Below are 26,237 nucleotides of genomic sequence, written 5' to 3'. Positions count from 1 at the left end.
CTGTATAACTGGTTAGTTCCTGTTAACGGGTCATAAACAGAAGATCAGAGACAAGTTTATAACGGGGAGACATGGAGTCGGTGTTACCAGTGGGGAAAAAATAAACAAGGCAAATGAAAATAAGAGTTTGATTACGGAGGCGGAGCAGACCCGTCGCCCGGAGGCTTCAGGCAAGGACCTGCCCTCCTGCCAGCCACACGACTAACCTTCCATTAACCTTGACCAAACCTGCAGTGGTCATTCACCTGCAGCTGTTTGCAAGTAATATTTCCAGGAATATATACATAAATATAACCCAGGATGAACACAAAATTACTCAATATTTCAGGACAGTATATATACTAGGATAATAAATGGGCATTATGTAAATACCAAATAAATAACTTGTTTTACTGCTGCCGGGAAACTTGTCATGTTGTCTTCTAAGTAAATAGATACCGGTATATATATTATATTTATCCATTGTAATTTACCTGTATATTATTAACTGACTGTAACTTTGTGGTAATTCATCAGTGTTTCCTTCTTTGAGTCCCGTCCTTGTGTACATTACTAGCCCGTGTGTACATTACTAGCCCGTGTGTACATTACTAGCCCGTGTGTACACCACTAGTCATTGTGTACACCACTAGTCCTTGTGTACACCACTAGTTCTTCTGTACATTACTAGCCCGTGTGTACATTACTAGCCCGTGTGTACATTACTAGCCCTTGTGTACACCACTAGTCCTTGTGTACACCACTAGTCCTTGTGTACATTACTAGCCCTTGTGTACATTACTAGCCCTTGTGTACACCACTAGTCCTTGTGTACACCACTAGTCCTTGTGTACACCACTAGTCCTTGTGTACATTACTAGCCCTTGTGTACATTACTAGCCCTTGTGTACATTACTAGCCCTTGTGTACACCACTAGTCCTTGTGTACACCACTAGTCCTTGTGTACACCACTAGTCCTTGTGTACATTACTAGCCCTTGTGTACATTACTAGTCCTTGTACACTACTAGCTAGCCCGTGTAGCTGATGTTGACATTTTAAGCTGATGTAGAATGATTAAGCTGGTGTAGACAGTTTAAGCTGATGTATACATTTTAAGCTGATGAAAACAGTTTAAGCTGATGTAAACAGTTTAAGCCGATGCAGACTTTTTAAGCTGATATAGACCGTTTAAGCTGGTGTAGACAATTTAGGCTGCTGTAGACAATTCAAGCTGGTGCAGACAGTTTTAAGCTGGTGGAGGTGTAGGGGGCGGAGTCACACGAGAGCTCTGTATGCTTGACTTCGTCAGGTGTCTCATCATCAAGAACTCAGGTGTGGTGGCCTAATGAGGGACAACTTACAGGTGTGGGTAGGATAACTTCTTCAACTTCTTCATCGCTTTCCTCTTTCTCTCTTCCTCCTCCTCTTCTTATTCCTCCTCCTCCTCCTCCTCCTCCTCCCCCTCTTCTTCCTCCTCCTCCTCCTCCTCCTCTTCATCGTCATATTCTCCTCACTTCCCTCACCCCCTCCTCATTTACCCTACCTGTTATTAGCATCTAGAGACTGTGAGAGATGAGAGATACTAGCTGAGAGGTGAGAGATACTAGCTGAGAGGTGAGAGATACTAGCTGAGAGGTGAGAGATACTAGCTGAGAAGTGAGAGATACTAGCTGAGAGATGAGAGATACTAGCTGAGAGATGAGAGATACTAGCTGAGAAGTGAGAGATACTAGCTGAGAGGTGAGAGATACTAGCTGAGAGATGAGAGATACTAGCTGAGAAGTGAGAGATACTAGCTGAGAGGTGAGAGATACTAGCTGAGAGGTGAGAGATACTAGCTGAGAGGTGAGAGATACTAGCTGAGAAGTGAGAGATACTAGCTGAGAGATGAGAGATACTAGCTGAGAAGTGAGAGATACTGAGATAACTGAGACTTGAATCTTATATTAGCATCTAAGAAAGACACTTGCTAACCTTATCATATGAAGTGTGTGTGTGTGTGTGTGTGTGTGTGGAGAGGAGAGGAGAGGAGGAGACGAGAGGAGAGGAGGAGAGGAGAGGAGGAGACGAGAGGAGAGAAGGGAGAGGTGCGGCTCTGGTCAACAACCCTCTCCTTCCCCCCTTCCTTAGTCGTGGGAAGGTTATGTTGGAACCGATCACCTGTAATTAGTGTGTGTGTGTGACAGGGTATTGATTAGGAGAGGGAGGGATCTTTTATACAGCTCAGTGACAGGTACAGGATATCGATTGTGTGAGAGAGAGAGAGAATGAGAGAGAGTAAAGGAGAGAGAGGAAAGGAGAGAGAGGAAAGGCGGGAGGGTATCAGGGAGGAGTCTTTGGCGAGCTCATTGACAGGTTCTAAACTCAGCGGGGAGCTACACCCCTGATGAACACCCAGTCAAGACACGAAGAGACATGAAGGACACTGTGTGTATAAGAACAGGTCGACGAGGCTAATGACACTTACACCCACGTCCCACGTTGATATCGACGAAAGGGTGTTGGGGAGGGGGGGAGGGTTAGGTGTACTGTTTGCTTTTTATCAGGGACCCTACCAGGTTCTCTGTTTTTTATTAAGGAGCATAGGCTACAAGGGCGGCGTCAGCTTGTAGGACACACACACACACACACACACACACACACACACACACACACACACACACTACATCCTTGACCACCGTAGGGTCAAGACCTATTCAGGCGCTGTTCCTGCTGAGCAGCGGCCCTCCTTGGCCATGTCGGGCTATTCCCGAATTCCCTCTCCCGGACCCATCCTCACCACCGGGATATCTACATAATCAAAAGTGACAATTTCGTTTCGGAAAGAAGTGGGATCAGTGTTGAACAATGATGAACAGTGCTTAAGCCAGTGAATTCAGCACTAGACAGTACCAGTGAGAGCCGTGACCCACCAGTGAGATAAGCACCCCTGGGAAATGACCACCATCTTCTGACCAGGAGGTGCTAATCCGTCCACCCTGGGAACAACAGAGAGCCGGCCGGTTATGCACCTGACTACGAGATAACACATCACCGAGCAGAGTGAGGTACTGTGACACCACTCGGTGTCCCCATGACCACGTGAGATCCTTCATATCAACACCCGAGGACGAGTTACTACACGTGAACACCACACCACCCGGTGTCTCCGTGACCACGTGAGGTCCTTCATATCAACACCTGAGGACGAGTTACTGCACCACGTGAACACCACACCACCTGGTGTCTCCATGACTAGCCCAGGCCCGGGCCATCAACTGTAAATTATAATAATTTATATGTTCAATTCATGTTCCTTCTTCTTTCAGTAATGAAAGCCTTTGTTAAACGACCCACCCACCCCATGTCTTTGTATGTAATAAGTCATTTTTGTCCAATGTATATTTTCAGCCTTCGGGCTGCAGAACTTTTTCAATAAATCCTTAATTACTATTATTATTTATTATTATACATACACGGAACAATGCAGCCTGTCAGATCTACATTTCTCAATCACTGTAAATTTTTTATGTTGGTTTGTACCTCAGATAACGACGTCCATTGCCACCAGGAACCTCAGGCTACAGTGCACGAGTTCCTGGAGTGTCTCTGATGGGGGTTCACATTGTTGTTGGGGGTTCACATTGTTGTTGAAGACGTTTGGTGAATAAATTACTGTAATAAGAAGCTCTCCTAACAGCTCAAATACTCCAGTAATAAAAAAATAAACTATACAGTAATAACATTGTCCTTAGATAAACATCAATGACGTCACAACGATGTGTTTCTTTGTTTATACAGAATCTGATTTGACTCCATAATCAACACGATCGTATGTGTTTCTCTTTTTGTTTACCACCTGATGACGTAGTTGTTTACTGACCAGCTTTTGTGGCGAGATGTGGTGTTAACAGAGAGAGAGAGAGATCAGCTCTGTCACCCTAAGTGCGTACGTGTTTCTGAGGGAGAGAGGGAGGGGGAAGGAAAGGAGGGAGGGGTAACCTATACTACCGCTGTCACAATGTTGAGTTGGGAGGAAATAGAGGCGAGGTTCCGGTGATGGCTGCCATAGAGAGGTGACCTTAATAGTTATTATTTAGAGGACGGGAAACCAGTGTTCGTAATACTGTGACGGAAATTTATTTATTTATACATTATTATTATTTTGTAATCTGGGATCACGTGAAGATTACGACTCTGCATATTATTTCTTGATGATACACCCAAACCACCTTAAGGATTACATTAGGTTAAATGTTGTTAGTGTTACGCAAGGTTATGTTTAGATTAGATTAAGTTCAGTGAGTACTTGCAGGCCATTAGAGGGTACCCAGGTGCAGAGGAACAGGTGTAACTGAACACCAAAAGGGAAACAAATCCTGATTAGTTCATGGTGGTGGGCAGACAACACTCACAAACACCTACACACACACAACACTCCTGACACACACACAACACCCTGACACACACACAACACTCCCACACACACACACACACAACATCTGACACACACACAACACTCTGGACACACACACCCACAACACTCCTGACACACACACACAACACCCTGACACACACACACCCACAACACTCCTGACACACACACACAACACTGACACACACAACAACACCCCACACCACCCACACACACCCCACCACACACCCGACACACACACAACACTTTGACACACACACAACACTCCTGACACACACACAACACTCCTGACACACACACAACACTCCTGACACACCCACACAACACTCCTGACACACACACAACACCCTGACACACACACACCACACACTCCTGACACACACACAACACTCCTGACACACACACAACACCCTGACACACACACACACACAACACTCCTGACACACACACACAACACCTCCTGACACACACACACACACCCTGACACACACACACCTGACACACACACACACTCCTGACACACACACAACACCCTGACACACACACACAACACTCCTGGACACACACACACCCACAACACTCCTGACACACACACAACACCCTGACACACACACACCCACAACACCCTGACACACCCACAACACCTCTGGACACACACACAACACTCCTGACACACACACACCCACAACACTTGACACACCCACAACACTCCTGGACACACACACACAACACCTCTGACACACACACAACACCCTGACACACACACAACACCCTGACACACACACACAACACTCCTGGACACACACACACCCACAACACCTGACACACACACACACACAACACTCCTGCACACACACACAACACTCCTGGACACACACACACACAACACTCCTGACACACACACACAACACCCTGACACACACACACACAACACTCCTGACACACACACACAACACTCCTGACACACACACACCCACAACACTCCTGACACACACACAACACTCCTGACACACACACAACACTCTGACACACACACACACCCACAACACTCTGACACACACACAACACTCCTGACACACACACAACACTCCTGACACACACACACCCACAACACTCCTGGACACACACAACACTCCCTGGACACACACACAACACCCCTGACACACACACACCCACAACACCCCCGACACACACACACACACCCACAACACTCCTGACACACACACACAACACTCCTGACACACACACAACACTCCTGACACACACACACACCCACACACTTGACACACCCACAACACTCCTGACACACCCACAACACTCCTGACACACACAACACCCCTGACACACACACAACACTCCTGACACACACACACACCCACAACACTCCTGACACACACACAACACTCCTGACACACACACACAACACTCCTGACACACACACACCCACAACACCCGGACACACACACACCACAACACCTCCTGACACACACACACAACACCCTGACACACACACAACACCCTGGACACACACACACCCACAACACCCTGACACACACACACCCACAACACCCCTGACACACACACACACAACACTCTGACACACACACACAACACTCCTGACACACACACAACACTCCCACACACACACACACACAACACTCCTGACACACACACACAACACTCCTTGACACACACACAACACTCCTGCACACACACAACACTCCTGGACACACACACACCTAACACACACACACTCCGACACACACACAACACTCCTGACACACCCACAACACTCCTGACACACACAACACCCGACACACCCACAACACTCCTGACACACACACAACACCCCACACACACAACACTCCTGACACACACACAACACCCCTGACACACACACACACCACAACACCCTGACACACACACAACCCCTGACACACCCACAACACTCCTGGACACACCCAACACTCCTGACACACACACAACACTTGACACACACACACACACCCTGCACACACACACAACACTCCTGACACACACACAACACTCCTGGACACACACACACACACAACACTCCTGACACACACACAACACTCCTGACACACACACAACACCCTGGACACACACACCCACAACACTCCTGACACACCCACAACACCCTGACACACACACAACACTCCTGACACACACACACCCACAACACCCTGACACACACACACAACACCCTGACACACACACAACACCCTGGACACACACACACAACACCTCCTGACACACACCACAACACTCCTGACACACACACAACACCCTGGACACACACACACACCCACAATACCCTGACACACACACACACCCACAACCTCCTGACACACACACAACACCCCACACACAACACCCCTGACACACACACACCCACAACACTCCTGACACACACACACCCACAACACTCCTGACACACACACAACACTCCTGACACACACACAACACCCTGACACACACACACAACACCCTGACACACCCACAACACTCCTGACACACACACAACACCTTGACACACACACACCCACAACACTCTGACACACACACACACAACACTCCTGACACACACACACAACACTTGGACACACACACACCCACAACACTCCTGACACACACACACCCACAACACTCCCTGACACACCCACAACACTCCTGACACACACACAACACCCCTGACACACCCACAACACCCTGACACACACACAACACCTGACACACACACACTGACACACACACAACACACTCCTGACACACACACACCCACAACACTCCTGGACACACACAACACCCTGACACACACACAACACTCCTGACACACACACAACACTCCTGACACACACACAACACCCTGACACACACACACACACAACACCCTGGACACACACACAACACTTGACACACCCACAACACTCCTGACACACACACAACACCCCGCACACACACACCCACAACACTCCTGACACACCCAACACCCTGGACACACACACAACACCCTGACACACACACAACACCCCTGACACACCACACCCTGACACACACACACCCACAACACTCCTGACACACACACAACACCCTGACACACACACAACACCCTGACACACACACACAACACTCCTGACACACACACACACCCACAACACCCTGACACACCCACAACACTCCCTGACACACACACACCCACAACACCCTGACACACACAACACTCCTGACACACACACAACACTCCTGACACACACACACACACCCACAACACTCCTGACACACACACAACACTCCGACACACACACACACACAACACCCTGACACACACACAACACCCTGACACACACACACCCCACACACACACACACACAACCTCCCACACACACAACACCTGACACACCCACAACACTCCTGACACACCCACAACACTCCTGACACACACACAACACCCTGACACACACACACAACACTCCCTACACACACACAACACCCTGACACACACAACACCCTGACACACACACACACACAACACCCTGACACACACACAACACCCTGACACACCCACAACACCCTGACACACCACAACACTCCTGACACACACACAACACCCTGGACACACACACACCACAACACTGACACACACACACAACACTCCTGACACACACACAACACTCCCCACACACACACAACACCCTGGACACACACACAACACTCCTGACACACACACACCCACAACACTTGACACACCACAACACCCTGACACACACACAACACCCTGACACACACACACCCACACAACACTCCTGACACACACACAACACCCCTGACACACCCACAACACACCCTGACACACACACAACACTCCCTGCACACACACACCCACAACACTCCTGACACACACACACCCACAACACTCCTGACACACACACAACACTCCTGACACACACACACACCCACAACACTCCTGACACACACACACACCCACAACACTCCTGCCACACACACAACACTCCTGACACACACACAACACCTCTGGACACACACACAACACCCTGACACACACACAACACCCTGACACACACACAACACTTGACACACACACAACACACTCCTGGACACACACACACCCACAACAACACCCTGACACACACACACAACACTCCTGACACACACACAACACTCCTGACACACACACACACACAACACCCTGACACACACACAACACTCCTGACACACACACAACACTCCTGACACACACACAACACTCCTGCACACACACACCCACAACACTCCTGACACACACACACACCCACAACACCCTGACACACACACAACACCCTGACACACACACACACCCACAACACCCTGACACACACACAACACTCCTGCCACACACACACACACACCCACAACACACCCCTGACACACACACAACACTCCTGACACACACACAACACCTGACACACACACACACCCACAACACTCCTGACACACACACAACACTCCTGCCACACACACACACCCAACACTCCTGACACACACACACCCAACACTCCTGACACACACACACAACACCCTGACACACCCACAACACCCCTGACACACACACAACACCCCTGCCACACACACACACCCACACCTGACACACACACCCACAACACCCTGACACACACACACCCACAACACCCTGACACACACACCCACAACACCCTGACACACACACAACACCCTGGACACACACACACAACACCTCCCTGACACACCCACAACACTCCCTGACACACACACAACACCCTGCCACACACACACACCCACAACACTCCTGACACACACACACCCACAACACTCCTGGACACACACACAACACCCTGACACACACACAACACCCTGACACACACACACACACCCACAACACACCCCTGACACACCCACAACACTCCTGACACACACACACCCACAACACTCCTGACACACACACACAACACTCCTACACACACACACCCTGACACACACACACACACCCACAACACTCCTGACACACACACACACTCCTGACACACACACACACACAACACTCCTGACACACACACACCCACAACACCTGACACACACACACACCCACAACACCCTCCTGACACACACACACACCCACAACACTCCTGACACACACACACACCTGACACACACACAACACCCTGACACACCCACACAACACTCCTGACACACACACACAACACTCCTGCACACACACACACCACACACTCCTGACACACACACACCCACAACACTCCTGACACACACACAACACTCCTGACACACACACAACACTCCTGACACACACACACCCACAACACCCCTGACACACCCACAACACTCCTGCACACACACACACCCACAACACTCCTGACACACACACAACACCCCACACACAACACTCCCTGACACACACACACACCCACAACACCCCGGACACACACACACAACACCCCTGACACACACACACACACAACACCCCTGACACACACACAACACCCTGACACACACACAACACCCCACACACACAACACTCCACACACACAACACCCTGACACACCCACAACACCCCTGACACACACACAACACCCTGGGACACACACACACCCACAACACCCTCCTGACACACACACAACACCCTGACACACACACACACACAACACTCCCCACACACACAACACTCCTGACACACACACAACACTCCTGACACACCCACAACACACACACACACACCCACAACACCTCCTGACACACACACACACACCCACAAACCCGACACACACACACAACACTCCCTGACACACACACACCCACAACACCTCTGGACACACACACACACCCACAACACCTGACACACACACACCCACAACACCCTGGACACACACACACACCCACAACACTCCCTGACACACACACAACACCCCTGACACACACACAACACTCCCTGGACACACACACAACACTCCCTGACACACCCACAACACTCCTGCCACACACACACCCACAACACTCCTGACACACACACACCCACAACACTCCTGCACACACACACACCACAACACTCCTGACACACACACACAACACTCCTGGACACACCCACAACACCCCTGACACACACACACCACAACACCCTGACACACACAACACTCCTGACACACACACACACTCCTGACACACACACACACAACACCCCTGACACACCCACAACACTCCTGGACACACACACACCCACAACACCCTGACACACACACACTGCCACACACACACACCCACAACACCCCTGACACACACACCCACACAACACCCCTGACACACACCCACAACACTCCTGACACACACACAACACTCCTGGACACACACACACCCACAACACTCCTGACACACACACAACACCTGGACACACACACACACCCACAACACTCCCACACACACACACAACACCCCTGACACACACACCCACAACACCACACACACAACACTCCTGACACACACACACCCACAACACTCCTGGACACACACAACACTCCGGACACACACACACCCACAACACTCCCTGACACACACACAACACTCCCTGACACACACACACCCACAACACTCTGACACACACACAACACTCCTGACACACACACCCACAACACCCTGACACACCCACAAAACACACACACACACCCAACACACACACACCACACCACTCCCTGACACACACACAACACTCCCTGACACACACACCCACAACACCTGACACACCCACAACACCCCGGACACACACACACCCACACACCCTGACACACCCACAACACCCTGACACACACACACCCACAACACCCTGGACACACACACAACACTCCTGACACACACACCCACAACACCTGGACACACACACACCCACAACACCCTGACACACCACACAACACCCCACACACACACACCCACAACACCCTGACACACACACACAACACTCCCTGACACACACACCCACAACACCCCTGACACACACACAACACCCCTGACACACACACACAACACCCTGACACACACACACCCACAACACCCTGACACACACACAACACTCCTGACACACACACCCACAACACTCCCTGACACACACACAACACTCCCTGACACACACACACCCACAACACCCCTGACACACACACACCCACAACACTCCCTGACACACACACACCCACAACACTCCTGAACACACAACACCCCTGACACACACACACCCACAACACTCCTGACACACACACAACACCCCACACACACACCCACAACACCCTGACACACACACACACCCACAACACCCTGACACACACACAACACCCCTGGACACACACACACCCACAACACCTGACACACACACCCACAACACTCCCTGGACACACACACACCCACAACACTCCTGGACACACACACACCCACACACCCTGGACACACACACCCACAACACTTGACACACACACAACACCTGACACACCCACAACACTCCTGACACACACACACCACAACACTCCTGACACACACACACAACACTCCCTGGACACACCCACAACACTCCTGACACACACACAACACCCTGGACACACACACACACCCACAACACCCCTGCACACACACACAACACCCTGACACACACACACCCACAACACCGACACACACACCCACAACACCCTGACACACACACACCCACAACACACCCTGGACACACACACAACACCCTGACACACACACACCCACAACACCTGTGACACACACACAACACCGACACACACACACCCACAACACTCCTGACACACACACACCCACAACTCCCTGACACACACACACCCACACCCTGCACACACACAACACCCTGACACACACACAACACTCCTGACACACACACACACACCAACCTCCTGGAACACACACCCACACAACCTCCTGACACACACCACCACAACCTCTGACACACCCCTGACACACCACAACCTCCTGACACACACCCACAACACTCCTGACACACACCCACAACACTCTGACACACACCTAACACTCCTGACACACACACAACACTCCTGACACACACACACCAACCTCTGACACACACACACACCAACCTCCTGACACACACACACCCCTACAACCTCCTGACACACACACACCAACCTCCTGACACAACCCTCCCTGACACACACACACACACAACCTCCCCTGACACACACACACCCTAACCTCCTGACACACACACAACACACTCTGACACACACCCAACACTCCTGACACACACCCACAACACTCCTGACACACACACACCCACAACACTCCTGACACACACACACCCACAACACTCCTGACACACACACAACCTCCTGACACACACCACAACCTCCTGACACACACACAACCTCCTGCCACACACACCCTAGCACTCGGCCACACACACACCACAACCTCCTGGCACACACACACACCTCCTGACACACACACACCTAACCTCCTGACACACACACCTCCCTGACCACACACACAACCTCCTGACACACACAACACTCCTACCACACACACACACCCTAACACTCCTGACACACACACACCCACAACACTCCTGACACACACCCACAACCTCCTGACACACACACAACCTCCTGACACACACACACCCTGACTCCTGACACACACACAACCTCCTGACACACACACACACCCAACCTCCTGACACACACACAACACTCCTGACACACACACAACCTCCTGACACACACACACAACACTCCTGACACACACACACCCACAACACTCCTGACACACACACAACACTCCTACACACAACCTCTACACACACAACCTCCTGACACACACACACCCAGCCTCTGACACACCCACAACACTCTGACACACACACACCCCCTCCTGACACCTCCTGACACACACCAACCTCCTGCACACACACACCCACAACACTCCTGACACACACACAACCTCCTGACACACACACACCAACCTCCTGACACACACCCCAAGCCTCCACACACACACACACACAACACTCCTGACACACCCAACCCCTGACACACAACCTCCCCCTGACACACACACACAACACTCCTGACCACACACACAACCTCCTGACACACACACACACACACACACTATGTTGAAATGAACTGTAGTTTGAGCTTATCCCCATCTAAGTTATATGTCTTATTTGTGTCACTTATGTTGTATATTATTTGTAATTTAACCCATTCCCCAAATATGTAACTGTATATTTTCAGCCTTCTGGCTGCCAAGCTCTTTCAATAAACCGTTAATTATTATTATTATTTATTACACACACACACACACACACACCATCGGACTTCCTCCACCGGTTAATAATGGTCGCTCGATGTTCAGTTTAGTGCATAAGGGGCGAGTGACGGTCAGGCAACACACTGACTGACTTACTGACTGATGGACTTATAGACTGATGGACTTACACACTGACTGACTTACTGACTGACGGAATTATAGACTGACTGACTTACACAGTGACTGACTTACTGACTGACGGACTTATAGACTGACTGACTGGATGAATGAATGACTGGCTGTTTGACTGGAATGAATGACTATTTGCAGAAGGTCATATGTACAGGGTGGTGCAGAAGGTCATATTTACAGGGTGTTGCATAAGGTCATATGTACAGGGTGTTGCAGAAGGTCATATGTACAGGGTGTTGCAATAGGTCATATATGCAGGGTGTTGCATAAGGTCATATGTACAGGGTGTTGCAGAAGGTCATATGTACAGGGTGTTGCAATAGGTCATATATGCAGGGTGTTGCATAAGGTCATATGTACAGGGTGTTGCAGAAGGTCATATGTACAGGGTGTTGCAGAAGGTCATATGTACAGGGTGTTGCAGAAGGTCATACATAGGCTACAGGGTGCTGTGGTGCAGTTCACGAATAGCTAAACTTAGATTTAATCTCATCGGCCCCGTGGCGCAATGGTAGCGCGTCTGACTCCAGATCAGAAGGCTGGGTGTTCGAGTCACTCCGGGGTCAACTAACACTTTTCCTTGACCTCTAGTATTGACCCGCGTCCTTGACCTAACTATTGACCCACCTCACGCCATCCCATCACTCCCAGCATCCCATTCCCTCAGACCATCCCCTCTTACCACCCATACACCATCCTCCTCCATTCCACCAATTTCCCCTCTCCTCCCCTCTCCTTCCCTCTCTTTAACCTTCAGGCGCTGGGTTAAATGGCAGTAAAGGTATATAAACTATCTTGATGTTTGTGAAGTAAGTTATCATCTTGGGTTAAATAAAAGACAAGACCTTTTTTTTTTATTTTTTATTCACACACCTCCTCCTCCCTGGTATCCACACACCTCTTCCTCCTCCCTGAGTCATGATGTTCAAGGTGTGTGTGTGTGTGTGTAGAGGGGCTGTAGGATGATGCTGAGAGAGAGAGAGAGAGAGACCGGGGATGATGTGGCAACAATCCATTCTTGCAGGTGTTTGTTCAACAGAAACAACAAACACCTCAGCAAACATAGGCTTATTTATCACACCATTAACACCTTGTCCTTATGGCACCACAGGTAAAGGGGGGTGGAAGTGGAAGGAGAGGTGAGTGGTGGTGAGTGGACGGGGTAGGAGGGGTGAGGAGTGGACGGGTAGGGAGGTGAGGTGAGAGGGTTGACGGGGAGTGAGGTGGTGGGTGGTGGTTGGACGGGGTAGGGGGAGGTGAGGGGTGGTGGTGGACGGGGTAGGGGGAGGTGGTGAGAGGTGAGGTTGGACGGGGTGGGGAGGTGAGGTGGGTGGTGAGGTTGGACAGGGTGGGGGGGGGGAGGTGGGGTGGTGGGGTTGGACGGGGTAGGGGGAGGTGAGGTGGGTGGTGAGGTTGGACAGGGGTAGGGGGAGGTGAGGTGGGTGGTGAGGTGGACGGGTAGGGAGGTGAGGTGGTGGTGAGGTTGGACGGGGTAGGGGAGGTGAGGTGGAGGTGAGGTTGGACGGGGTGGGGGGAGGTGAGGTGGGTGGTGAGGTTGGACGGGGTGGGGGGAGGTGGGTGGTGAGTTGGACGGGGTAGGGGAGGTGAGGTGAGGTGAGTTGGACAGGGGTAGGGGAGGTGAAGGTGAGTTGGACAGGGGTAGGGGGTGGTGAGAGGTGAGGTGGGTGGTGGTGGACAGGGTAGGGGAAGAGGTGGGTGGTGAGGTTGGCGGGGGTAGGGGGCAGGTGAGGTGAGGTGAGGTTGGACAGGGTGGGGGAGGTGAGGTGGGTGGGTGAGGTTGGACAGGGTAGGGGGAGGTGGAGGTGAGAGGTGAGGTTGGACAGGGTAGGGGGGAGGAGGAGAGGTGAGGTTGGACGGGGTAGGGGGAGGTGAGGTGGGTGGTGAGGTTGGAGGTTAGGGGGGAGGTGAGGTGAGAGGTGAGGTTGGACAGGTAGGGGGAGGTGAGGGGGGTGGTGAGGTTGACGGGTAGGGGGATGTGAGGTGAGAGGTGAGGTTGGACAGGGCAGAGGGGGGAGGTGAGGTTGGACAGGGTAGGGGGAGGGAGGTGGAGAGGTGAGGTTGGACAGGTAGGGGAGGTGAGGTGGGTGGTGAGGTTGGATGGGGGGGGGAGGTGGAGGTGGGTGGTGTTGGACGGGGTAGGGGAGGTGGAGGTGAGAGGTGAGGTTGGACAGGGTAGGGGGGGTAGGTGAGAGGTGAGGTTGGACAGGGTAGGGAGGTGGAGGTGGGTGGTGAGGTTGGACGGGGTAGGGGAGGTGAGGTGAGAGGTGAGGTTGGACAGGGTAGGGGAGGTGGTGGTGAGAGGTGAGGTTGGACGGGGTAGGGGGGAGGTGAGGTGAGAGGTGAGGTTGGACGGGTTAGGGGTGGTGGAGGAGGTGGGAGGTTGAACGGAATGGGAAGTATTTTTTACAATGATCATATTGTCATACATTTTTAGTTTCTGCCCCCATGCTATGCCACAGTCACCCCGGGTGTAAGTTATGGTGAAAACTTCCTTCTGTCATCGTTTTCTTTGTGTGATTTTGGTTTTTCAGTTTTATGGGAGACTTTAAGATGACTTTGTGTGTGTGTGTGTGTGTGTGTGTGTGTGTGTGTGTGTGTGTGTGTGTGTGTGTGTGTGTGTTGGATCTCTCTCGTGACAGTGTTGTAATTTTACAGACGTTTGGAGTACAAGGTACTGGGGGGAGGAGAGAGGGAGGAAGACAAGGAGGGTGGAAGGAGGGAGGGGACGAGGAGGGGGTAAGAGGAGGAGGGACGAGAGGGGGGTAGAGGAGGAGGGGGGAGTGGAGGAGGAGAAGGGGGAGTAAAGGAGGGAGGGACAGGGGGGGGGATAAGAGGGAGGAGGGACGAGAGGGGGAAAGGAGGGGGAGAAAGGGGGGAGTGGGGAGGAGGAGGGGCAGAGAGGGGATAGAGGTAGAAGGATAGAGGGGGGAAGGAGAGAAAGGGGGGGAGTAAGAGGGGAGGGGACGAGAGGGAAGAGGAGGGGAGAAAGAGAGGGGGTAAGAGGAGGAGGGGACGAGAGAGGGGGAAGAGGAGGGGAGAAAGAGAGGGGGTAAGAGGAGGGGAGAAAGAGAGGGGGTAAGAGGAGGAGGGGGCGAGAGGGGGGTAAGAGGAGGTAGAGGATGTATGATTTATTTTACTGCAGTTATAATAAGAGAGGAATAAATTTGTTTTTTTTTACGTAATTTTCTCAGTTTCTTGATTAAAATGAAAATGACCTGTGTCTTGGATGGGTAGTTTGCAACACCCTGTATATATGACCTTCTGCAACACTCTGTACATGTGACTCTCATTGTTTCACCTTTTGTACATGTGACTCTCATTGTTTCACCTTTTGTACATGTGACTCTCATTGTTTCACCTTTTGTACATGTGACTCTCATTGTTTCACCTTTTGTACATGTGACTCTCATTGTTTCACCTTTTGTACATGTGACTCTCATTGTTTCACCTTTTGAGGACTATGGTTTAAGAGGATGATGGTTTAACACCTTTAATAACGTAGCATAGATGGTTTAACCCCTTTGAGGAGGAGGATCTAATTAACAGGAATATGGTTTAAAACATCCTCAGAACGATATGTTAGAAACAGGAGTCCATTAGCATTAGGTCCCATTAGCACTAGGGCCCATTAGCACTGAGGCCCATTAGAACTGGTTAGGTTAGGTTATATTAGATTAGTTAAGGTTAGGTTAGGTTATATTAGATTAGTTAAGGTTAGGTTAGGTTAGCATTAGGGTGCTAAAAGTCAGGTACTTCGGTTGAAATTAGATTAGGTTAGTGTCGGAGTGTTTAATTATCAAGGTAATTTTTTTAACTCATTTTATCAATGTTGAACAGAAGCTACGTGATCCTGACTCCGAGGCAATGGACGTCAGAGGCACCGGCGCAGGTGTGTGTAATGGTGGACGACCCGGGGGCCCCCTCCGGTAGACTAACCTTCGCCATCACCACTAGGGATTGGCGGCTTGTCAGGGATGAGCAGAATGTCACCGTTATTCCTGATACCACCCTCCAGGTCCCAGCAGGTTAGTTGAGTCAGTCAGCGAGTCAGCGAGTCAGTACAATATCCAGATTTCAGAATGTCGAGTGAGTGAATGAGTTAGTCAGCCAGTCAGTTAGGAAAATTATGTTTCATATCTATACATGTAAGAAATGCTTAGTTTTCATCAAATTATTCGTAGGATCCAGTTCGTCTAGACCTGTTCATGATGGAAAATTCACAGCACATGTTACTTTTGCACGTCCACAAGCAGTAGTTCTGTATCTACTGGTGCTTGGTCGTCCATGATGCTTTTCTCAAACATTTTATTTAATATATATATATATATATATATAATTAATAGTCTATGAAGCGCTTATATATCCACTTATAACATGCATAGGTTTAATTTTGATAGTTATATATAAAGAAAAATATTTATGCATCTCATTTTCTTTTCGCCAGGTACATATGACTCATGCTACGGGGTATCAGTGCCAAGCTCGAAGTATTCCAATGGTGCGCTACATGTATATGGCATTGTGGGTGGCACCAAGGTCAACCGCACCGTCAACATCAGCCTGAAGCGATCTAACGAGATCAATTTCCTGCAGTCGGACAAGTTCCTCTACGAACCTGGCCAAAATGTCAAGCTCAGGATCCTCAGCATAGTCGGGGCAGATCTTAGCGTCTCATACAAACCGGTGAGTCTTGGTAACCAGAATTGAGTAAAAGGGAATTCCATAGATTGTAAATGACCCTTTGATGATGATTATGATGATTTAACCCTTCGAGGACAAGTTTATCTCTGAAAGATTGATGATTGAACCCTTTTATGATGACTGAATCCTATGAGGACGACACTTTAACCCTCTCCTCCTCATCAGGCTAAAATTAAACACCTAAACCAGGGGTCACCAAACTAGGGCCCGCGGGCCGGATCCGGCCCGCGACGTCAGTTCATCAGGCCCGCCGACGGTACTTGAATTTGCTTGATAAAACGTGCACACTAGTTCTGATGTAACTATGTTTTTGCTAACGTCGCCTTCTTTGATAACTTTTTAGTAAATAAATATGTTGGCTGTCTTTGTTTTTTGTGCATTGCACGCCACTCACCCATGATTAACATGGAATGCTAAACTTAGTTTTTCGTCTTTTTTCCCAGAGCTTTCGTTCTGGCTTGCAAGTATTGAACAGAATGATGCGGCCCGCGCTCGTCATTCTTTCAGTTATCCGGCCCACTGTGAAAAAAGTTTGGTGACCCCTGACCTAAACCATGACATACACACAAGAACTCAAATCCTATCCTATAGCCGACGATGGAAACAACGAATTTCTATTAATGTAAAGTGTTCCTCCTTTCCACAGTAGCTACAATAAATACAGATCACCAAATACAATTGAATTTAGTATCTCGTTTCCCTTTACAGTACCCGGAGGTGTGGGTCACGACGCCCTCCAAAACGCGCATCGCCCAGTGGAAGAACGTGGACAACACCGCTGGGTTGGTCCACCTTGACTTCGATCTGGCTGATGAACCAGAGATGGTAAGGACGTACTTTGAGAGGTGTGGGAGGAAGGGAGGTGGGGCACTGTTAGGTGAGGGGAGTACCTAGAGATGAAGGGGCAGGGGAGAGAAGAGTTACATGAGCGGTGAAGGGGGAGAAGGGAGAATAGGTAACTGAGAGGTGAGGGAGAAGAGAATTGTGGTGACATTGAGATGTGAAGGGAAGGGGAGAAGAAGTGAGGCAAATCAGCTCCCACGCTCCACTTTAAGCTGCCATTCTCTCCTCCACACCAGGGAAACTACCGCATCCACGTGAAGACTCATGATGACCGGACTGAAGTTCGAGACTTCAAGGTGGAGGAGTTCGTATTGCCACGCTTTGAGGTGAAGCTGAAGACCCCCAGTTACATCCTGGCTGTTGACGAGGAGTTCACCTTTACCGTGTGTGCCAAGTGAGTCACCCCCCCCCCTCCTCTCTCTCCCATCAGTGAAGGAAAATGAGTTCACCTGATGTGGCACCTCAGTTTATTTTACCTTATGATTAAACAGCCTCACCGAACTTAACTTGACCTAAGCTAACCTAACTTAACTTGACCTGACCTATCCTAAGTTAATCTGACCTAATTTAACCTTACCCAACATAACCTGACATAACCTAACTTAAATTGATCTGATTTAACCTTACCCAATCTGACCTAACCTGACCTACCCTAACTTAACCTAACTTAATCTGACCTGATCTAACCTAATCTAATTTAACCTACATTTAACTATGTAGATACTTGTGTTTATGTATACTCTGCAGATACCTGTATGTATGTATGATAAACAATGTAGATATCTGAGTTTATGTATATTATGGAGATCCCTGTGTGTTATATGTATGCCAATATGTGTATGTATGAGGGCACCATACAGTACATCCATCAACGAATAAATGTTAACACCATTATTTAATTCTGTTTTAACATTACTTGACAGTTACACCTTTGGCCAACCTGTCAAAGGCAGCCTGTCACTGACTATTAGCAACGGTAAGAGGAAGAAGTGTCTAAACAAGGTCACCAACAATGTTACAGTGAGTACCTCCAATACTAGTCTTGTATCTCCAATGCTAGTAACACTAACACTATAGTACCTCCAACACTTGTCCTGTACCTCCAACACTAGTAACACCAACACTATAGTACCTCCAACACTTGACCTGTACCTCCAACACTAGTAACACCAACACTATAGAACCTCCAACACTTGTCCTGTACCTCCAACACTAGTAACACCAACACTATAGTACCTCCAACACTTGACCTGTACCTCCAACACTAGTAACACCAACATTATAGAACCTCCAACACTTGTCCTGTACCTCTAATACTTAAAATATCAACACTAGTAACTCACTGACACCTACAATATTTCATTAAGTACCTTTATCACATCCTACTCTCAGAACACTTACCCTCTTACTACAGTACCGTAAGTAACACAGAAGGTCTTACTTACGAGAACTGATCCCCACAGACGTCAGCTTAACCTTTTGACAACGATGTTTGAACCCTTCAGGACTCAAAGGGTTAAAACCAGAAGACGGTCTGAGTAATCGTATTTCTCCCGGCAGATCTCTGGGTGTAAGGACGTGAAGATAACGTCAGCAGACATGCAGATCATCGACTGCAACGTGTACCAACTTACAGCAAACGCCATCGTGACTGAGGAAGGTACGGATGTGGAGGTGAGAGCCAACAGCCGCATCTCTATCACCCGGAATGCCGTCACTTTCAAAACTATCTACTCAGACAAATATGTGAAGCCGAACCTTCCATTTACACTGAAGGTGAGTCAAGGTTAAAGATGTCAACTGAAGGTAATTCATACCCCCCCAGCTTATTTCACCTTGAAATTAATTACACTAATGCTAATCTAATCTAACCTATTTAGAATAACCCAACCAAGTCTAACATAATCGAATGCTAACCTAACATAACCAAAACAAACTTAACCTAACATAACCAAACCTAATCAAACCTAATCTAACTTAACCAAACCAAACTTAACATTACCTAATGCTAACCTAATAAAACTAAACTTAACCTAACCTACCCTAACCAAACTTAACTCTAAAGTAGCCTAACCTAAGTGTAAAAAATCCCACAGAAAAACACAATACTGAACCTCAAATAAAAACATTACCTTTAGAGTGAATTATAAAATACCTTATGATATTCTTTTTTCCCCTCTGTACAGCTGAGAGCAGAACTGCCAGATGGTTCTCCCGCAGCTGGTGTCCCTATGGAAGTGTGTGCAGCTGGTCGGTGTACCAACATGACCACAGCTCCTGACGGTCTCTTCACTACAGTCTTACCATCGTACAAGACCAACAGAGTCTACGTAAGTTATCGCTGCCTCAAGATTTGATTACTGTAAGCTGTCGTGGTTACTTGTTCTCTCTATCTACTTGTTCCTTCTCATCTTCTTTCTCTTCATATTTCTCCTCCTCTTTCTCCTCGTTCAACCAGTAGTAAGACTCATGTACTGAAGGGTAGGAGTCCAGTTTCCTCAAGGACAAGTTATAACACTTTGGCTATGAGGAGGAGGAGGAGAAGGAAGATAAAGAGGAGAAGAAGGAGGAGGAAGATAAAAAAAAACACCTCTGGAACATCCTTATTCAATGTATGGGGAGAATGACTAACATGCTAGGCAATTTACACTCTAGTAATAATTCTTTATCCTGAACCACCACAGATGAAGGCTCTAAACTGCCGCGCTAACATGCACGAGTCGTCATACAGCAAAGATCTGGAGCACTATTACTCCCCCTCCAACTCCTCCTTGCTGATCCACGCCCCCGAGGGTAAACTGAAGTGTGTACCAGGACAAACTCAGCAACACGCCCTACCTGTGCTCTTCTCTGCCAGGAACCAAAACACGCCTACCATCTACGTACAGGTAAATATTATTATTTTATTGTTATAATTTATGATTTTTATTATTATTATCATTAATTATTCTTATTATTATTACCACTATTTTTATTTTATTATTATTTTCTTTAATATCATATTTGCCACTTATCAGCTTACTATTCGTTTGGGCGGGCAATCCAGTGTTAGTTCAGGAGGAAACAGGGGACCGGGAAACCTGTGGTGTTTGGTAGTGAGGGTGACACTGTATAACACCCTTCTCACGTGTGTTTACATGATTATGGTAACCAGTGTATACAGTAATTTAATCAGGAGAGGCAAGAACTTATTGTTGTTATTGTCATTATATTTTCTGTCGTCAAACTTAGTCTCAAGAGTTGTGGTCCTCCCCTGGGCTGGTTTATAAGAGGAGGTTGTAACTGGGGTGGTGGCAAAATTTCTCTTCCTGTAGTAAGGGGGGGGGGGGGTTATTGGTCACCCACAAAAGTCCTGTTGCCTCTCCTCATTAACCACGAACCTCAAGATTCAGACTCGTGAATCAGGAGCATTTATAGACAGAATAATGCATCAGAGTCTACTGCCTTCGGGTTCACGAGTCTGAATCTCGGGGTTCATGGAACAGCAGGAGAGGTGACAGGACTTATGTGGGTGACTGTACTTAGGAGAGTAGAAGTCAAGGGACTGATCCTTGACTTGTGGAACTGGTGAAAGGAAAAAGGCAAGAGCAAGTAGAAAGAAAAAAAAAGAAAAGAAGAAGAAAGAGGAAAAGCTTATCTGCCCCAAATTTGCATCAATAGCAACTGTTAAATCAGGTTCCTAATGCATAATTATCATGTATACAGTAATAATGTCTTGGTGTCACCAAAAAACAATGAATTAACACTAAATTGTCACCTCAGGTCGTATCACGTGGGAAAATCCAGTACCGGAACTCCCAGAAATATCAGTTAACTAGTGGAGACCTGCCCATCAGTGTGGAGCACCTGGTGGAGCCTCTGCCTCCTCCTATTGAGGGCACCGTCAGGGGAGTCGTCAGCATCAACGTCAATCTTCCCCCGACAGCTTCTCCTAAGGCCAAGGTTTGTGAGGAATGTTTAGTGTTATTGTTTTAGCGTCAGATGATGTTACCTGTTGTAGGACTGGCCACAGTTCTCAAATCTTCAAAGTATTTTACCCTAGCGTAAACCAACCCTTAAAATCACGAGCTTTTGCTTGGATGTGTTTGGGGTGTTGCAGGAGTCAAAAGGACAACTATTGTATATAATACTCATGTGTGATCTCTCAAGAATATATTATGTTAGGACAGTGGATAGTTGTGCATGAGAGGTGAGTGCCACAAACACCTCGGCCACTCAGGCTACTTAGACAGATTTTTCAAAAGAAGTAAATATTAATAAACTGGAAGAACCTTGTAACATTATGTGACGTCATGTGACTACGAACATTCAGGCAAAAAGAAGAGGAACAAATAGAACCAGTGTGGTACACCTGGGAGACTCAGGTGTAGTAAGACAATGTGTTGCAGGTGTTGGTGTGGTACACCTGGGAGACTCAGGTGTAGTAAGACAATGTGTTGCAGGTGTTGGTGTGGTACACTCGTGAGGACGGGGAGGTGGTGGCAGACACCAGAGAGCTGGAGGTGGAGAAGTGTCTTGGTAGCAGCGCCAGTCTCACCTGGTCAGAGTCTCAGGCACAACCTGGACAACAGACCACTTTGACTCTCTCGTCAGATCCAAACTCCGTGTGTAGCCTCGGTATGTATCACTCACTCTCCACACTGTTGACCCACAAACTGTGTGATGGACAGAGAAATGGTTCACCCATTCCTTTTGTATAAAAGTAAGATAAATGGTAATGTGACAAACTCAATATTTACCAGAGTATGTATCAAACAAGGTTCAGTTTAGTTTATATTGATTCGTCATGTTTAAAGACAAGGTAGGTATACAATACACCATGTATACATAAAGTGCCGGTACACAATATACATACATAGTGTAGGTATATCAAAAAAATTGACTGAGGCAGTGCAGGTATACGAACATTGGCAAGCAGAAAGTTACAGTAATTCGACCAAAGATAGCCAAGAAAGCCATCAGATGTTGGTTTCCAGTAAGATCCATTAGGTGTGCTAACTTTAAACCACAGTCCTGTACTCACACTTAATTACTACAGGTGTGGTGGACAGAAGCTCAGAGCTCTTGGCAACAGATCCTGACCCCATCACACTGGAGAAACTGTTCAACTTTGCCGATGACTTTGACATAAATCCCTGGCGGAACTCCCAAGTCAACACCCATAAGTATTGTCATGATAAATATCTCCAGAAATTAACACCAGGAGTCAGTTCAGATCAAGGTTAGTTAATTGTCTTCTTTGTTTGTTATTATTATTATTATTATTATTATTATTATTATTATTATTATTATTATTATTAATGTTATTATTATATTATTATTATTATTATTATTATTATTATTAATTATTTATTTACTTCTTTTTGTTTGATCTTTGTTTCTTTTTCTACTTTTTTCTTCAAACAAATAAAAAGTAGATTACTGGCTTGATAAAGTCCAAATAACATAGACATCTAGTGATTGAAGTTTGGATCACCAGAAGATAATCCACTCCTCCTAATCCTATGTTCGTCTTGAGATTAACCACCCTAACTCTCACCTAATGCTAACCTGACTCTCACCAGATACATAATCTAACCTAACATAACCAAACCCAACCTAACCAGATAGCCAAACTAACCTAACCCTCCCCTCCCTCCAAGGTAGCGGCAGTGTGTTTTAATCATCAGGTGAACTAAACTGGAGGAATTAATCTGAAGCTTCAATATTCGGATTTTGTCTAAATTTCAATGTTTTGTTGATTTATTAATTGACATTTACACTTACAGGGGGGATTGGCTTTCCAGGCCCTTCATGGCATCAATCCTACTACAGCGATTATGTGGACGCTCTCAGTATGTTTGATGTGAGTTGACATTAGATTAATTTATTCCTTGATTAGTTGATTCAGTTAAAAATTAATATGGGTGTATACTGTATTTAACCTAATTGTATAAAAGTTGCTCGTTTCAGTTATCTCTGCCAATGTTATTATAATTGTTTTCTTTTATCGTGTTATGTTTCACTTCTGCTCATACTGGTACCGATAATAGAGATAAAATTAATAGTAAATTTGATGAATAATGAAAATATTTATATTGGTGTGTGTACTGTGTCACCTCTGGTAATACTGGTGTCAATATTATTAGTGTCATCTTTGTTATTATTATTATTATTATTATTATTATTATTATTATTATTATTATTATTATTATTATTATTATTATTATTATTATTATTATTATTATTATTATTATTATTATTATTATTATTATTATTATGTCTTCAGAACTCTGGCCTGTATATCTTCACTGACCTGACTGTTGAGACGAGGCCGTGTGAGAAAGAAGGTAACCTAATATTCCTTGTTCATGTTTATCACTGTCACAGACTGACTCTTGTCTTTGAGAAAATATAATTTTCAACCCTTGGCATATTGAGCTGTTCAGTCTTTACAGGTAAACATTTCTTGAAACAAACAGTATACTGTACTGTAGCATCATTATGTGAGCTCCCATGGGACACTTCATGGTAAGTGTCTGTAAAAATTTTACGTTATCTCTCAGGGAGATGTTATGTTAGATCCCAATAAAAACGTATTTTAAAGTTTAGATCTGATGATATTATCTTTTCATGGCTGGTCCTGCACAGCCACCAGTCATGTGGAGCATAAACAGTGGATCTGCTGTCAGGGCTTCCATGCTTACTTAATTTTTCCTCCAACCTCCAGCTCATTTTCACCATTCTCCAGCTCGTTGTCTGAGGGTTGTTG

The 26,237-nt window shown here is 47.6% G+C and overlaps 1 protein-coding gene and 1 non-coding gene across 2 annotated transcripts in view; both read left to right on the top strand.

Moving 5' to 3' along the window:
* The window catches only part of LOC121866406 (pregnancy zone protein-like), a 43,937-nt gene that overhangs the window by 5,137 nt on the left and 12,563 nt on the right, over positions 1 to 26,237 (top strand). Inside the window, exons 2-14 of the mRNA XM_042366060.1 lie at positions 17,780 to 17,967; positions 18,387 to 18,625; positions 19,352 to 19,468; positions 19,723 to 19,880; positions 20,410 to 20,506; positions 21,047 to 21,262; positions 21,673 to 21,816; positions 22,171 to 22,374; positions 23,249 to 23,428; positions 23,929 to 24,103; positions 24,525 to 24,707; positions 25,255 to 25,331; positions 25,755 to 25,815. Coding sequence (XP_042221994.1) covers positions 17,780 to 17,967; positions 18,387 to 18,625; positions 19,352 to 19,468; positions 19,723 to 19,880; positions 20,410 to 20,506; positions 21,047 to 21,262; positions 21,673 to 21,816; positions 22,171 to 22,374; positions 23,249 to 23,428; positions 23,929 to 24,103; positions 24,525 to 24,707; positions 25,255 to 25,331; positions 25,755 to 25,815 — 2,039 coding nt within the window. The remainder of the gene's footprint in view (positions 1 to 17,779; positions 17,968 to 18,386; positions 18,626 to 19,351; positions 19,469 to 19,722; positions 19,881 to 20,409; positions 20,507 to 21,046; positions 21,263 to 21,672; positions 21,817 to 22,170; positions 22,375 to 23,248; positions 23,429 to 23,928; positions 24,104 to 24,524; positions 24,708 to 25,254; positions 25,332 to 25,754; positions 25,816 to 26,237) is intronic.
* On the top strand, positions 14,416 to 14,487 carry Trnaw-cca. Its single transcript has one exon. It is a non-coding gene; the product is annotated as a tRNA-Trp (tRNA).

Source organism: Homarus americanus, unplaced genomic scaffold (genome assembly GCF_018991925.1).
Source record: "Homarus americanus isolate GMGI-L3 unplaced genomic scaffold, GMGI_Hamer_2.0 scaffold16430, whole genome shotgun sequence".
Lineage (NCBI taxonomy): Eukaryota > Metazoa > Arthropoda > Malacostraca > Decapoda > Nephropidae > Homarus > Homarus americanus.
This window is presented reverse-complemented; position numbering and strand designations above follow the sequence as displayed.